Source organism: Nicotiana sylvestris, chromosome 6, assembly GCF_000393655.2.
Source record: "Nicotiana sylvestris chromosome 6, ASM39365v2, whole genome shotgun sequence".
Lineage (NCBI taxonomy): Eukaryota > Viridiplantae > Streptophyta > Magnoliopsida > Solanales > Solanaceae > Nicotiana > Nicotiana sylvestris.
Window position 1 is genome coordinate 208,717,817 of NC_091062.1, and position 15,946 is coordinate 208,733,762.

At 36.6% G+C, this 15,946-nt stretch overlaps 3 protein-coding genes across 7 annotated transcripts in view; 1 reads left to right on the forward strand and 2 right to left on the reverse strand.

The window, feature by feature from the left end:
* Positions 1 to 487: 487 nt before the first annotated feature.
* On the forward strand, positions 488 to 4,542 carry LOC104237331 (putative pentatricopeptide repeat-containing protein At1g17630). Of its 2 annotated transcripts, none has more exons than XM_009791463.2 (3): positions 488 to 3,033; positions 3,413 to 3,512; positions 3,986 to 4,542. In XM_009791463.2, the coding sequence occupies exon 1, from the start codon at positions 677 to 679 to the stop codon at positions 2,849 to 2,851; it is 2,175 nt and encodes a 724-aa protein (XP_009789765.1). In that variant the 5' UTR covers positions 488 to 676; the 3' UTR covers positions 2,852 to 3,033; positions 3,413 to 3,512; positions 3,986 to 4,542. The 2 variants fall into 2 exon arrangements, with proteins under 2 accessions (XP_009789765.1, XP_009789766.1); XM_009791464.2 differs by having other exon boundaries at positions 488 to 3,003.
* Positions 4,232 to 5,990, reverse strand: LOC104237333 (LOB domain-containing protein 22-like). Its single transcript, XM_009791465.2, has 2 exons — positions 4,861 to 5,990; positions 4,232 to 4,317 (listed from the first exon to the last, which is right to left on the reverse strand). The coding sequence occupies exons 1-2, from the start codon at positions 5,805 to 5,807 to the stop codon at positions 4,275 to 4,277; spliced, it is 990 nt and encodes a 329-aa protein (XP_009789767.1). The 5' UTR covers positions 5,808 to 5,990; the 3' UTR covers positions 4,232 to 4,274.
* Positions 5,991 to 8,651: 2,661 nt separating this feature from the next.
* Positions 8,652 to 15,946, reverse strand: part of LOC104237330 (beta-galactosidase 17) — a 29,091-nt gene continuing 21,796 nt past the window's right edge. For all 4 annotated transcript variants that reach the window (XM_070147847.1, XM_070147844.1, XM_070147845.1 and 1 more), the window contains 14 exons: positions 15,516 to 15,610; positions 15,198 to 15,268; positions 14,862 to 14,952; positions 14,666 to 14,783; positions 14,495 to 14,590; positions 14,373 to 14,421; positions 12,969 to 13,156; positions 12,797 to 12,868; positions 12,201 to 12,350; positions 10,746 to 10,796; positions 9,775 to 9,940; positions 9,532 to 9,665; positions 9,356 to 9,421; positions 8,652 to 9,085 (listed from right to left, as the gene is read on the reverse strand). In XM_070147847.1, the coding sequence (XP_070003948.1) occupies positions 8,981 to 9,085; positions 9,356 to 9,421; positions 9,532 to 9,665; positions 9,775 to 9,940; positions 10,746 to 10,796; positions 12,201 to 12,350; positions 12,797 to 12,868; positions 12,969 to 13,156; positions 14,373 to 14,421; positions 14,495 to 14,590; positions 14,666 to 14,783; positions 14,862 to 14,952; positions 15,198 to 15,268; positions 15,516 to 15,610 (1,452 nt within the window). In that variant the 3' untranslated portion in view covers positions 8,652 to 8,980. The remainder of the gene's footprint in view (positions 9,086 to 9,355; positions 9,422 to 9,531; positions 9,666 to 9,774; positions 9,941 to 10,745; positions 10,797 to 12,200; positions 12,351 to 12,796; positions 12,869 to 12,968; positions 13,157 to 14,372; positions 14,422 to 14,494; positions 14,591 to 14,665; positions 14,784 to 14,861; positions 14,953 to 15,197; positions 15,269 to 15,515; positions 15,611 to 15,946) is intronic.

Here is a 15,946-nt window from a genome sequence, read left to right on the forward strand (position 1 = left end):
CATACACTACCAAACACATATTTCGGCGACCACATTTTCAACGTAACACTATCAAATCAATTGCCCTTTGAGAAATCTATTATTCACTGAAATACATTGATGATAATGGAATCAAATAGTGATGAATAATTTAAGGACTCAATTAAAAATATATTTTTTTAAACATGAAATGGATTCTTACACTTAACAAAAGAAAATTACCAATCAAACTAGAATATAAAGGTAAAGAAGTGTACTAAAAGTGCAAACGATTAACATTCACCATAAAAATTTTAAAACTTTGTATAAAAATATACATATATATATAGGTGTAATAATAAATTTGAAATAGCTACTCCTATAGTCGGTTTGGTTCGGTTTTTTTCCGCTTATTTTTTGATTAAAACCAAAGCCAAACCAAATTTGATCGGTTTTTAAAATTCAAAACCAAAACCAAACCAAAAGTATTGATTTTTTTGGTCGGTTTGGTTTGATTTTCGGTTTGGTTCGATTTTTCGGATTTTTATGAACACCCGAGCAAGTTATGCCTCCGAATCCAAAATTGAAGTCACAACAAAAGAATACACGGTCGATCACATTGAATAATTTTTCGTCCAATTTAGCCATTGCACAAGCTGCTGTACATATATAATAGTGTGTATTCTCTATAAAGAAACAATTTTTCGACGAGGAGGATATGCTCCACTGCCGTTGGCCAAGGCGTCTCACTTCCCTCCCTCCATTTTCAGTTTCCCCTACAATTTTCAACCATTTTCATTCTCTTTCTTCAGCCAATCAATCTCACAACACCCAAAATCATCAGCTTGACTTGTTGGACCATCTACTTCAACAATGTAGCCTTTATAATCTTAAACAACTGAAGCAAATTCATGCAAAGTTCATAAGTATTGGTTCGTCAAACTCTTCTTTTGTAGCTGCCAGACTTATATCCGTTTACGCTAAATTTGAGCTTCTCAATGAAGCCCAAAAAGTATTTGAAACCTGCCCAAATGAGTGCTTTTCGAATTTATTTTTGTGGAATTCGATCTTGAGGGCTAACGTTTCTCATGGAAAATGTGAAGAGGCTGTAAAGCTTTATATTAAAATGCGTGAATTTGGAAGTTTGGCTGATGGGTTTGGTTTTCCTTTAATTATAAAGGCATGTGGTATGTTGGGTGACTATAATCTGTGTAGCATAGTGCATTGTCATGTTGTACAAATGGGTTTTCGAGATCATCTTCATGTTGGAAATGAATTGATGAACATGTATGGGAAAATTGGGCGAATGGAAATTGCACATAAAGTGCTTGATAGAATGACCGTGAGAACTCAAATATCATGGAACATTATTGTTTCGGGTTTTGCGCAGAACTTTGACTGTGATGCTGCATACGAGACGTTTTTACAGATGGAACTTGAGGGGTTTGTACCAAATTCTGTGACTTGGACGTCCTTATTATCTAGTTTTGCTAGGTGTAGACGTCACGAGGATACGTGGAAACTTTATGTTTTGATGAGAAAGAAAGAAGTTGAAGCCACTGCTGAGGCACTTGCTGTTGTAATATCAGTTTGTGTTGGTGACGATGCGATTCGTAAGTGTGAGACAGTGCACGGATATGTTATTAAGGGGGGCTTTGAGAATAATTCTATTGTGATAAACTCATTATTGTGCACGTATGGGAAACGTGGTGCTGTGAAACAGGCTGAATGTCTGTTCTCTGGATTGCAATTAAAGACTATAGTGACCTGGAATTCTTTAGTATCTTGTTACGCAGAATCAGGGCTATGTAACGAGGCCTATTCTTTATTTTTGCAGTTACAAGAGTTAGATGATCCAATGATGAAACCTAACGTCATAAGTTGGAGTGCTGTTATAGGGGCTTTTGCTATGGCTGAGAGGCACGAGGAGTCTTTAGAAATCTTTCGACGTATGCAAGTTGCTAGAGTTGTGGCCAATGATGTTACAATTTCAAGTGTTTTATCAGTTTGTGCAGAGCTTTCAAACTTCCGTCTTGGTATGGAAGTCCATGGTTATTCAGTACGGTTTCTAGTGGACAAAAATACTTTGATGGGGAATGGGTTGGTTAATATGTACATGAAGTGTGGTAGTCTGCAGAAAGGGAACATAATATTTGAGGGCATAGGAAAAAAAGATTTAATTTCATGGAACACAATGATTTCTGGATTTGGAATGCATGGACTTGGTGTTAATGCCCTAGAAACATTTGAACAGATGATTAATGCTGGAACGAAGCCAGATGAAGTTACTTTTGTTGCAGTTCTTTCTGCATGTGGTCATGCAGGCCTTGTTGACGAGGGGAATAAAGTTTTCGATCAGATGAAGCGTGTGTTTGGAATTGAACCACAAATGGAGCATTATGCTTGTATGGTAGATCTTTTTGGCCGTGCTGGGCTATTGCAGAGGGCTAGTGAAATGGTGCAAAACATGCCAATGAGGCCCAATCCCTGTGTCTGGGGAGCACTGCTTAACTCTTGTAAAATGCATAAAAACACGGAAGTCGCAGAAGAAACCGCTGCTCAGATTTTCAACCTCGAGTCTGAGATGACGGGGAGCTACATGTTGCTCTGTAATCTATATGCTGGAAATGGAAGGTGGAAGGATTCAGCAAATGTGAGGATATCAGCAAAGACACAGGGTTTGAAAAAAGCTCCAGGACAAAGCTGGATTGAGGTGAAAAAGAAGGTTTATATGTTCTTAGCAGGGAAACCTATGGACTCGGGGATGGAAGATGTTCATATAATGCTTAATATTCTAAGCCTTCATATGGCTAAGGAAGAAATCATGCCCCAAAAGAGCACTGCTTTACAATGTGCAGAAGAACAAGAAGACTATCTGTATTTGGCATCATGAAGAATTCTGTGTCTATGCTTAATGCTGGAAAACCCGTTCAAAGCCATTTGCAGAACTTATTTAAACAGCTGACCTCCTTTCCCGTCTTTGTATCTATATATTTCATGGGCCAACCATATACGAGTTTGCTGTGCAGCCGCTTCATTGCTCATGTATGTACGATTTCACTTCCCAGGAAAAAGGTGTCGCATCTTGATATATTTTTCTTACTACAATTTCGTTTATGCTATTGTGAAGTCTCAATACATGTCTTAAAGTAATAAATGTTCACTAATCTGCTGTATGAGCTCATGATAATTTGGGTCCAAATCTGATGAGCCTACATGATGGATGTGGTTCGGTTGTACTTTAGTACAACAACAACAACAACAACCCAGTATAATCCCACTTAGTGGGGTCTGGGGAGGGTAGTGTCTTCGCAGACCTTATCCCTACCCTGAGGTAGAGAGGCTGTTTCCAAAATAGACCCCCGGCATCCTTCCCTCCAAGAACTTTCCACCTTACAAAAAGGACTAATTAGATTGAACAGATACATTTATTATTTACTGTTTGATTTCTCAGGCTTGAATTGCCATGTCGCAAGGAGCTGATGAGCTTGCAGAAACTGGAAAATTATAAGGAGCAATGGCAAAACTTTGGCAGAGAGCCATTTATGGTTGCTGTAAGTATACCGATTTCTTAGTTTCTTATACAAACTGGTAATTGGATGTGTCGAAACTGAAGTCTCATTTATTTTAAGCTGCATATAAAGGAATGGTGTTTTTCATGAGCTGGAAATGGTGAAAAATGATGAAGCTTGGCCTTCTTTGTACCTCGGTTTTTCACAGACATGGAAGAATGTGAAATTTGTATCAAAGGCAGTTGCTTCAGAATAGTGAATATACAGTACCACTAGCATTTGACTCATGAAACCTCAATTCTATCTGCAAGTAATTCTTGGTTTGCGAATTTATCATCACATGCCTAAACTCATGCAACCTTTCTTTTCCAGTTTTTGTATCAAGGAATCAGAATAGTGAATGTACACCACCACTATCATTTGACTCATGAAATCAGAAGTAAATAAGCAAATCTAATCTCTTGTAATGCCAATTTATTGTTAAATGTCTAAACTTATGAGCCTTTGCTTTTCAGTAAAACCATATGGATTCCAGCTGCATGAACTTTACGATGAGTGAAGACCCCTGCAAACCAATTGGTAGCTAGTTTTGCATACCGATTGATTGTTTGGCACTTAAAAGAAAGGAAGAACAAAATATACACTGCACATTGGGAGTTCGGGCAAAATTGTGAAGTCAGTCGACTCAAAAGAAATTTCCTCTTGCGGATCTCTCTACTACAAAAATTCAGCGAAGTGTAGTTTGTGAAGGTAAACAGAGTAGCAGCACCTTTAGATCTTGTTCTTCGAGCATGTGGAAAGGATTCACCCTCTTCCTTCGATGGGACTATGTTCCCTTGTTGAATAGCTTCATTATTGAGCAATGAACAAGTGTCAAAATTATGTTCCAAATATAGAAAGAATTAAAGATAAAGGAGAGCAACTCTTAATATGACATAACCCTGTTCTCCTCTTGTTTTATTGTCTTTTCTTCTAAATGGCTGCACTAGGGTTAATCAGGGATCAAATGTTGAGTTGTTTTGAGTTTAAAATGGTTAACAAACAAAAAATTGAGATCAGCATTTACGTTCTAGATCCTATAATTGTAAATAACATTTAGATATTGTGGACTATATTACAATGTGCAAAAACTACTGTAGAAATGCATGAAGATCCATTCAGTAAAAACCATAATAATCTACTCTTTTTCCCTAAAACTGATCAAGCTATAATAACCGACAAATAAAATCAACGATTTTTATGTTATCCAAATTCATCATTTGATCTTTGAGCTCCTTTAAATGCTTAAACTCAAGATAAAATAATCAAACCACAGATGTTCTTAGAAACATCAACATACATACTTCTGAAGGGGAAAAAATGAAAAAACAAGGTGCATGTAATTACTAACCTGTGTTGATCAAAGGCTTGGTCATGTTCGAAACTTAGGCCTTCTTCTCCAAAACCTGTAATTCCCTCCAGAATCGGCTTGATATTGTCACATTGTTCATGAACAGAAAGTTGCTTCATCAAAGAATTAGGTGTCGATGTAGACGTGGATTCTTGTTCATGCAAGCTCCAAGGGAAGTTAATATCTGCTAAATCTAATTGGCCATCTTGAATTTCATCATATTGCTGATCATCTTCACCTTGCTGACAACTAGTATGATTGTAATAACTATGAGGATGGTAGTCTATAGTCTGTTGATCATATGAAGATGCATTATTATTCACCAAAGGATCTGCCTGATTCACAACGCCATCACAATTATTTTCATTGAATGATTCCTCCGTTGCATGATGATCTGCTAATATCTGTTGTTCTGAGGCAGCAGCAGCAGCAGCAACAGCCTGTGCTCTGCAGTAAGCGAGTTGATGAAGAACGATATCTAACTCCGCCTTGCAATAATCAATGTGGCGTTGCAGGTCTCGGATGATACGATAACAACCACCAACAGGGTCATTGGCACGAACGTCAGATTGGAAGATGATGGTGCGCATGGCTTCGTCTTTTAGAGGTTGATCTAAGTGTCGAATAATCTTGGTAATGTTGCTGACCCCAAACAATTTATGCGCGTTGAGGAATTGGCGTTGGCGATCATGAGGAAAGTAAGGGGCAAGAACGCAGTCAGGGGCACACTTCCGACGTTGATATTTGCATGCAGCACAAGCTTGGCCTGTACCGTTGACACGAAGAAGAACGTTCTTGTTATTGTTGTTGTTGTTGTTGTTGTTGTTATTGTTTACGCGCTTAGTACTATAGTTATGATTGAGATTATTAGCAGTGGCGAATGTTGTATGAGTAGTGTGGTGGTGATTAGGAATGGAGGTGCTAATGGTGGTAATTTGATTCTGCATTTTGTAATTATTATAAGTTATTGATTTGTTTTGCAGGGAGATTTGTGCTGCGTCTCCGGCGGGGATGGAGAAAGAGGATTAGATAGAGAGCTTTCATTTGAGTTCCTCCCTTCTTTTCTCCTTGCTAATGTAACCAACTTACACCAAATGAGAGGCTCACAATGCTTCTTTATACTGACATAAACAAACACGATATTGTAATTTAGTATCCTTTAATAATGGTTAAAATGCTTTGATAAATAATGAAAGGTTAAAGTGGTTGTGGTTTTTTCTTAATTAACAAAATGAAGAAAAAAACTAAGTGAAATTATATCAGGTGACTCTATTATATATAGTGTATAAGTGGAAATGTGAATATCTATATAATAGATATTTCTTCCGACTTCCAAGAGCAATTTATTATGGTACCTGAGGTCATGTAATTTTTTGTCCCTATTTTTATTAAATATGCATATAATACCCTAATTCTAATAAACAATATTCACAAGTAGAATTTTCTCTTAACACCGTGAAGTTATGTGTGGCTTTATTGAAGGTTAGATGACTATGCTCATTTCTTCTTCAACTTTGAAAGGAAAAAATTCATATTACATTGATGTAAAAATTGCCTCCCCCCCCCCACCACCAAATTCCAGTCTTTATATGCATATGAAGTTAGTCTTTTTTAATTAAAAGAGTTGGTTATACTTCATTTCAATTATTTCCTTTTGATAGTTGTTATCTAAACTGGAGCTATCTTGATTAGTTAAAAAGAATATTCATTGAATACTAAACGCTCAAGAAACAATAAACGTTCCTACCTTATCATTTGTAAAACTTTTGTTTTGATGCTTAAACTAGTTATATTCATGAGAGATAGTCGAAATAGTTAAAACTAACAAAATATTGAACTTAATATAAACAAGAAATACATACAATGTATAGCGACGCTACGTATTGTATGAGTTGGTGTTCTGCCATGTTGACTTTCTTTTTGTAAAGGTATTCATCTTTTATATTGCTGGAGACTCTAGGATTACATCGGATTGATATAGGACAAAAAATGCTAACTGTGGATAGACAATTGTAAATGGTAATTGTCTATCCACAATTAGCATTTTGTGTCATATATCTATAAAGATATATTTGACTGTAAACCCAATCAATTATACTAAGGTATTCATTTTTTTGTTTGTGATAGGTAATTGATTGACATTAGTGAGACCATTTGTTAATAGAATAAAGAATATGTATGTGTTACGTGGTTAAATATTTTTTAAAAAATATCAAAAACACTTAATGGTATGACATCTGAATTATCCGTACTCCAACCATCATTAAAGTACAAACAAATGAGGGTTTACACCAATTTCAATTAGACACTTGGGGAAGTTTACGACCAGGTGTGACATTTATATGTACTCATGAGTCATGAATAGACAACTAGAGAGAAATATATATATATTTTTTTAATATAATATTTTTTCATACTGATTACATTAAAGAGAAATGCTACACTGCGTATAAGAAAGGTTAAAATTTAGTGTGTCCACAGCCACAAGGGAAAGAGAGGCGCTGAGCGAGGCGTTCGTAAGACGTTTTACACTAGTGGTTTTGCATTCAATTTATGGTCTCCCCAATTCCCAAACTCCCCAAAAGACCAAAGTATACACAATTAATTGGTCATTACACATAACTAAGATTTTGGCCGAAGAAAAAAGGAGGTGTAATCTTTGAGAGTTCGAAGATTCTTCAATATTGGAGACTTAGGTTTGTATCATTTCTCAACTGCTCTATTTACATAAAAATCAATATTACCTATCTTTATGATCTATGGTCAAGCAAAATATACTTATATTCTCAAGAAAATGATATTCTTGAGTAGCTTTTGCAAGTATTCACGTTCATGTTGAATTGTTATTCCATCCCATGGCATCTGGCAAGTGTCATTTCATATATGAAATTGGATACTTCATGTAGTAGAGGGAAAGAAAAAAAAATACTAATCTTACAAAAACTAAGCACAATATTATTACGTGCAAATATTTCTGGGAATGTCTTTTAACTTTCTTTGTTACTTTAACAAGATCAATGTTTTGTTTATCGACCTTGAGCTTTAATAGTCTGCCCTGTTTCATATAGGAAGACAAATAAATATGGAGGTAAAACCAGCAGTTGCCGTGAGGGCCATCCTTGTTGGAGGAATTGCTGCATTTGCTAAAATCGGCGGTGCTGTTAAAGCTGCAGGAGGCATAAAAATAGGTGCAGCTGCTGCTGCTATGACTGCTGCAGCAACTGCTGCCATTTCAGGATCCAAACAAGAAGCAAAAACTGCTTCTCAGCACTCATCAAAATGATTCAATACATTATAAGTTATAGAATAGTGGTGTTGCTAGTTGGATAGTATACATAATTGATCAAGTAGCTCACATATGAGTCTTGGATTGTTCTGTACAAATAAATGTATGAAGTTTTGTAGCGAAGTTTTTGTCATCACTTTGTTCTATAGTATACTGGGAATGTACTCTGGCGTAGGAATAAAGATTATTTGTGGCTTTACTGCTGCTATCTGGTTCTATAAATTATGATGGTGCACCCAGAATATGTAAGTTAAGGATGAAACTCTACGCGCTGCCTGAGTTATTCATCAAACATTTTTGACCAAAAGCCAAGGTGCTAACAATTTTCTTTTCTTAAAAAAGAGGGCAGCCCAGTGCATTAAGCTCCCGCTATGCACAAGGTACGGGGAAGGGCCGAACCATAAGGGTCTATAGCACGCAGCCTTACGCTGCATTTCTGCAAGAGGTTGTTTCCTTAGAACAAGTAATTTCTAAGGGGTGAAGAACTCAAACAGGGTCTGATCAATATTGTAACCAGACACATTATTCTTTACTCACGAAGATTCAACATCTCAACACATTCAATCTCTACCCACATTTTGGCAAAGAAGGTTGTGTTTCTCCACGGTAAAATAATTACTGCGTGGAAGTTAAGAGTTACAAACTATTCACATACATGATACAACACTCAATAACCAAAATATGCTTGGTCCAAACTCAGGTGCTCCAACTTTCCATTGTTTCCACTTTCCAGTACACATCCTCGTGCTGTTTTGGAACCGGTGCATGGACACAGTATTAGCTAATAAGATGAAGATAATCAAACATCCCAGGTTTGGCAAAGACATGATGATGTCAGATTTGATGCACTTTTGAATTTGCGGAACCACATGTGAAATCCGGTTGGTCAACTGAGGTCACAAACAACTCAGCATTTGGAACCTCTAACTCAAGAATGACCTAGATGTAAGACAAGAAATGTAATTGCATGAGAACTATTCGAGGTTTATTCATCTAACAACATCTAAAAGATAGAGGACCCTGAAGAAATTAGTGTAATTAGTCTAATATAGTAATGTCAGAAAACCACCCAGGTTCAATCTGGAAATTCAATTTGCTTCCCGCAGAAAAAATCCAATAATAAACTACTATCTACCACCAAGTTCTTCCTTTAATATGAGATAGAAAGAAGAAACGCACGATAAATACCATAACTTCTCGATGACATACCAAAAGGTTTTTCCCTTTGTGCAGGAACGGAGCGGGAACATAAAGGTTACACTGTGGCCCAAAGGACTGCAAAGAGCCAAATAGAAAATTCCGTTTTGAGAAATGAAAGAATTTCAGGATTTTATTATCTGACCACTAAAAAGAAATACCTACAGAAATAAAAAGGCAAATTTTACCGGCCAAAATCTTCCTATATTATATCCATTGATAAATGCAACCCCTTTACTCCAGCCACGAAATGACAAAAAAGTGTCTTTCACTTCATCAACTGTAAGATGACCAGCATAGAAAGCTGGCTCTGGATGATAATCTGCGAAAGAATGAATAGTGTCACTATCCCCTGTACTCTTGCACTCTGATGAATCAACCAACTGTATGACCACTTGCACACAAAGTTTTATTACTGAATCCAAACTTACTTATTCTATTTTTCAGATTCTTCCGCACAGAATTTCCAAGGTTGGTGTATGCATCTGAAATAACAGAATTAATCTGTTGATCCTCATTCAGATTGTGAAAAGGAATAGGCAACATTTTCCACTTATGCAGCGGCTCGCCATCTAAATAAACAGGAGACAGTATACCCTGCAAAGCAAGTACACAGTTTACACCATTGTGATTGAGGAAGAAGGCAGAAAAGAGGAGGGGAAACCAAAAAAGGAGAAGGGAAAAAACAATTTTAACTTGCTAAAACTAATGAATGACAGGAAAATGTGCTGAGGTAGATCAAGTGAACCTATAGAGGAATGGCAAAAACACTACATTATTCTTGTAAAGTATATGGTTTTATATAGTCTCACATTAGTTGAGAGTATGAACTGTAATATCCTTATATGATCTTGGACAATTCTCGCCTCACGATCTACCCCTTAGGGGTTGAGTTATACTTATACCCAGGTCCATTTTCTTAACATGGTTCCAAAGCCAGGACCATTCCTAACAATGGGTTACTCAATGTTGAGCTCCTATGTTATGTCATCCACACTCTAGATGTCCAACTTGGACGTACAGGGGGTGTTAAGAGTCCAACATTTGTTGAGGTATGGGTTATAATCTCATTATATGGTCTTGGACAATTCTCACCTCATGAGTTAGATTTTTGAGTCAAGTTAAATCCAAGGTCAATTTTTCCAAGATTCTATTAGTTCGAGATCAAATTCTTGCTAGTCTAACTAATCTTACCTTTGAAGAAGTATCTACCAGACTTTTATCCATCTTTTCTCTACCTGAGGTAACATCTCACAAGACTTTTATGATGACTATTCTGTCTAAAGACTTTCATTTATGCAGACGTACAAGTTTAGAACTGCTTCCCAGAATTCATGTGTAAAATGTGCCCTCAATACCTCAGACGACAACAGAAGTTAATGCAGATCAACTCTTAACTTACCTTCTTGTCAAAGATATATTGCCCATAGTTTATACGCCCCATATTTTCTACCTGTAAAACAAAAATATTCATAAGTTAGAAAGATGAGATTTACTTTCATCATTCATGAGTAGCAAACTGAAAAGTGAACAAACTACTGGATAGGGCAATTCCTATCGAGAATGATACGGTTAGTGCATTTTCTTTTTTCCTTTTCGGAGAAATGCCGTCACAGAAACTATGCAGTTGCTCCTTTTCGTTTGAGTTTTCTTACTGTATAGTTGAACAGTAAAGGTATGGACCAAACATTTCCTCTTTTCTCATTCCCCAACTCCTACACCCAGCCTCTACTCTCTCTTGTTTCTTCTTGTTCTTTTCATTGCTTCATCTCCCCTTCCCCGCTTCCTCCTTTCCCCAATACTGTGCTCCTCCCCCCCCCCCAAACCCCTCTTTTAGATTCCTTTCTTTCTGTTTTCCTTTATTTTCTTCTTTTTCCATAAATCCTTCTCAAACCCCGCCCCGACTCCCCGCCCTGGCTGGAATCTCCTTCCACAAACAATTAGTGGATTTTGTTTGTTCATCCATTCCCCTTTTTCTTCCTTTCTTTTTGCTTCACAATCACTAAACATAAGGAACAAATGTGTAGAAAGCAGGAAAGCAATAAATAGGGAAATTTGGGAATGAAAGAAAATACTACTAAAAAAAACTCCTGGAAGTAGGATCCCTCATATTAATTTATCTTACAAGTTCCAACAAAGACAACGGAATTTTTTGAAAATAGATCCTTTTCCTTTTTGTTGTTCTGTTAGTAGAATACATTAGGGAACACACTGAGGACAACAAGAAGGAGAAGAGATAGAAATGAAAAGGACTTTCTTCTGTCAACCACTTGGCTGAAAACTTAAGGAGAGCTGTGCAAAAGCTGGTTTTTAAGAGTTTAGGGGTAAATTGATTCAAGAAAACGTTTAACGAGAAAGGTTCTAGGATGAGGAATGTCGGGAAGTAATAAAGTATTTCACCCTATTTTATTCCTCATATATCTTCATAATATGGGAATATCAAAGCAGAAGAGCACAAGTTGGCAATAAAAAGGAAATACCGAATATGTACATAAAAGGCATTCTTACGAGTCCTGTGGACCGTGTTGTTGTTCTGTTTTATATTAGGAGCACATAAGAATATGCATTTAGTGATTGAACAAAAACTATATATATGAAGTGCTCTTTGTAACTTCTTTTTTATGTATACCATTTCTAAACAGGAACACCCTATTTTCGTTGCAACCCTCTCAAAAAGAGAAGTAGAAGCAGTAATTGTGATCCATGCCCTTAATTTTCAGAAAGAAGTTGCTTAAAATTTTATCAAAATCAACGAAAACTTCCATCTTCGGAATTCATAGTAAGGTGTATCTCCCGAAAGGATCACAGCATAACTCAAAAGCATTGCTAGACATGACGAAAAGCAAGTACTACGTACCAGTATATAAATTTTGCTACCAGAAGAACATTGAGTATGAGGAAGCCTGATTGGAGTATTTGACCATCTAGCTATAGTGCCTACATATTTTGGAATTTCTTCATTGCTGTTTGAAGGGCATGAAATGAATACTTGCCCCCTGTCACGCACCTGCAAAATTATATTAAGACACTCCTTTGTACAATAATAGTGACATAAGCGCCAAAAAAAAAACATAGCAGTAAATCAAATTTCATTTCCTTTCAAAAGAAAAAATTGACAAGCTCAGACCAAAACCCAAAGAGGTTCACACAAGGGTAAGCCCCAGCAATCGGCTAGGCTGAGCTAGTTGGCATATTACACGATGGCCAAAGTATATTGAAGATATTATTCAATTGCACAGAGATACAGCTTCTTAGTAAGGAGATGAAATTCAGTAAATACCTGCACCAATGAGACACAAAGGGATAGTTCTATTCACAAGTGAATCTCCAAAGTGGAAGTAGAAAAGAACTACGGTTGTTTAACTGAAAACCTTTTACCAGTACTAATTAAATGAAATAAGGAAACAGACAGACATAACGGAAACTTTCCAGTTATATGACAAAACCACTTACCTTTGGTATGAACAACAAACTTCCATTAGCTTTTGCTTTGTAATCAGAAACATAAAACATGAAGCCAAACATCTGAACAAGAAAAAACATTAAAATAGGTGGATCATATCAATCAGGCATTTTAATAACTCAGAACTATGAAACATGCATCTATGATAAGAGTATGTTATACCTGGCCCAAAGACTCCATTGCAAGTGGGTCTTCAGATTCAGTGACACCATCAAAGTATTTAGTATCAATTATGTTGAACAGAGATTTAGTCTTCTGCAACTTAATAAGGCCATATGCTTTCTTTTCATTATTGGGAGGAACTGAGGCAAGAGGCGCTGCAGTATATTTTGCAATCACCCTCCGAAGAGCTGAAAGTTGATTAATGAAAGATAATGAGGTAGCTAACAAAAGTATCTTTAACCAATTAGTTGGAGATGAAAAATATTCGCATAAGGTTAGAAAATGATTAAAGCTTACAACATTTGCATTTCATTAAAGTGATATGGTTTTGATCACTTAAATAAGACAGAAAACTGGTTCTTACTTCAGATTTATGGACAAAAGTTGAAGCTGCAACGAGCCCAAAAAATCTTTTTATTTTTATTTTATGTCCTGCCCACAGGTGGGAATATACTGGATATGTTGTTGTATAACAATGGTGTCCTGACCAATTTATGTGCATTTAGACTATTCCACCAGTTACCTATTAACTCCCACCAGCATGGTGCCTGGTAACTCTGCCCGTCAAGACTTAAGCAGATGGAAATTAATCACCTAACAATTGTTGCCTTGCTGGGATTTGAACCGCAGCTCCGATGGTTCTCATCCCACTTCATTGACGGCTAGGCCACATAGGTGGGTGTCAATGAGCCCAAATATTCTAAAGAGACATCTACTATTTTTTCCATCTTTGCTCCAAACAATGTTCTAAGGAAGTTCTGGTTTGGACCTTTTGAGTCCTCTCATAAGTGACGTACTCTAGTAAAGCCAATAATGTGAGGCACATATGCCATATTTCTCTTGCAAGTTCATAGTGTAGCATTACATGATGGACTGATTCTTAATCTTTCTCACATACGTAAGATATGTCACACAATTTACCGGGAGTGCACTGAACAAGGGAATGGAATGCAAAGAAAAACTTCTGTCAAGTCCTCTGAGCTTTGGTTACACTACTAAGAGGAAACACTTGATGAGATATAAAACAATTTGATCATTTGAGAGAGCAAAAGTAGTCATCATTCACTTTCCAGGACTTTTTCTTTGTCGATGGAACTAAAAGTGTTTCGTCCTTCTATTTAACGACAATACACCCTCCCCCCTCCCAAGGAAAAAGTAAAGAAGAAAAGAAAAACAGGAAAAAGTGTCCAGACTGAAAAGAAAAAGGTCTTACACCCCCTCAATCCTCTAATCTTGAAAATTTTTGACCTTCCACCAGTAGGAAGTTCCATGGAAAGGGACAAACAAAAGATAAACAAAAACTTCAAAGAAAAGGTTCCATAATAAGATAACAGATGGCAAAGGAAAAGCTTTGCCATGATAAAATTACAACAAGAGAACAGGTATATATTCAGATTAGTACACCTTGGTATTTTGGATTGTCAATGTCGCCAGATTCTTTGATAGGTGCATCCTGGACAAGGTCTTTAGTTTCATTACTATGATAGAGCAAGAAACTTTAATGAAAATTTTCAGAAATTTCTCACATAATCATAGGATGTAAGATCAGGCTTGTAATCAGACTCGTCTGCACCAGTATTTGCACCATTATAAAACCCAAAATTTGTTCCACCATGCGCCATCTAGGAGAAAAGAGTATATATCAGCTTGGTATCAAGTAATGATATGTTACTATAAACAGCAGAATTGGAACTCACGTAGAGCACAGCTGATCCATTTCTTGACAAGATCCGTTCTAAGTAAGTTGCTGTAACAGTTGCATCAGTATTTGCAATATGCTCTCCCCAGTGCGTGAGCCAGCCAGTGTAGAACTCCCTAAATACCAAAACCTATCAACATCACCTATAGCAGCTGATGGCTTGATAAGAAAGGAGCAAACAAAAAGACACTAACGTAGAAAGAGGTGGTGATTTCCCTGGTGCATTGAACTCTTTTTGCAACTTAAAATTGGGCCATGGATCGTCTCCAGTTGTAAAATCGACAGCTAAAGTAGAGAATCCATGATTAGAATCAAGCTGACAAGAACTTCCAAAGACAAATATAACAGAATATAAGGCAGCCAAATTCTCTACTATATGTTTAAAAAACAACTTTTTGAGGAGGCTACATAACGTCCTATTTTATTATTCAATTTGATTATTATCATCTGCACTAGCCACATTGACAGAGACAACAGCATTTTTACTTGTTTCGAGTTGGTAAGTTTTACGGGTTGGTATTAACTGCTACCTGAAAAGACAGTATCCCCAGGAATAGTCCCTTTGTTAAGATTTTCTCTTGAACCTCCATCTGTAGTATATCTGTTAACCATCAGGTAGTCAATGATACATAACAGTAAACTCCAAAATGAAAAACAGAGCAAAGCATAATAGACTGAAACCCAACCTTAAAAGATAATTGATATTTAATTCAGGGAAAATACAGTCACACAGACACACGCACGCGGAAAGAAAATATCGAAAGGCTAGCAATCAAGCAACCGTATTACAGTTTTGAGAAGGTTTAAGTCAAGCGAGAGGATCAAACAAGATCATAAGAGCAACTTACAGAATAACATCATCTCCAAGGTGTCTGCGGGCTATCCTTGCTAAATGATGCAGGTAGGCCTTGTCATCTCCATATGAACCAAATTCATTTTCTATCTGTCCCATTTTCACCATTCAGTGTAATCTACATCTATTGGCTTATACAAAAGCTGAAACACGGTAAAAAGAAAATCATGGAATGCCAAGTATTTCATCATGTATAAAATAGAACTTCTGTCATAATCGTATTTGACTTCCAGGTAGATGAAAAAGTCTATGGACTGGGTATTTATGATGATAATTGTAATTTTAATGGAACAGCAGTAAGTTTTTTGAAAGATGTCATCTCAAAGCCAAATATAACATTAGGTAAAGTTCTATATATGTTACTGTTGAAGACATAATTAAGGATGTTGAGTTGTAGTTACAGAATTCAACATGATATCAAAGCCA

What these genes read in the sequence shown, in the direction of transcription:
- LOC104237331 (XM_009791463.2), top strand. Translation starts at nt 677, where the DNA reads ATGCTCCACTGCCGTTGGCCAAGGCGTCTCACTTCCCTCCCTCCATTT.
- LOC104237333 (XM_009791465.2), bottom strand. Translation starts at nt 5,807, where the DNA reads ATGCAGAATCAAATTACCACCATTAGCACCTCCATTCCTAATCACCAC. An exon ending in CAAGCCTTTGATCAACACAG is followed by an intron (nt 4,318 to 4,860) that starts GTTAGTAATTAC and finishes TCAATAATGAAG; the next exon opens with CTATTCAACAAGGGAACATA.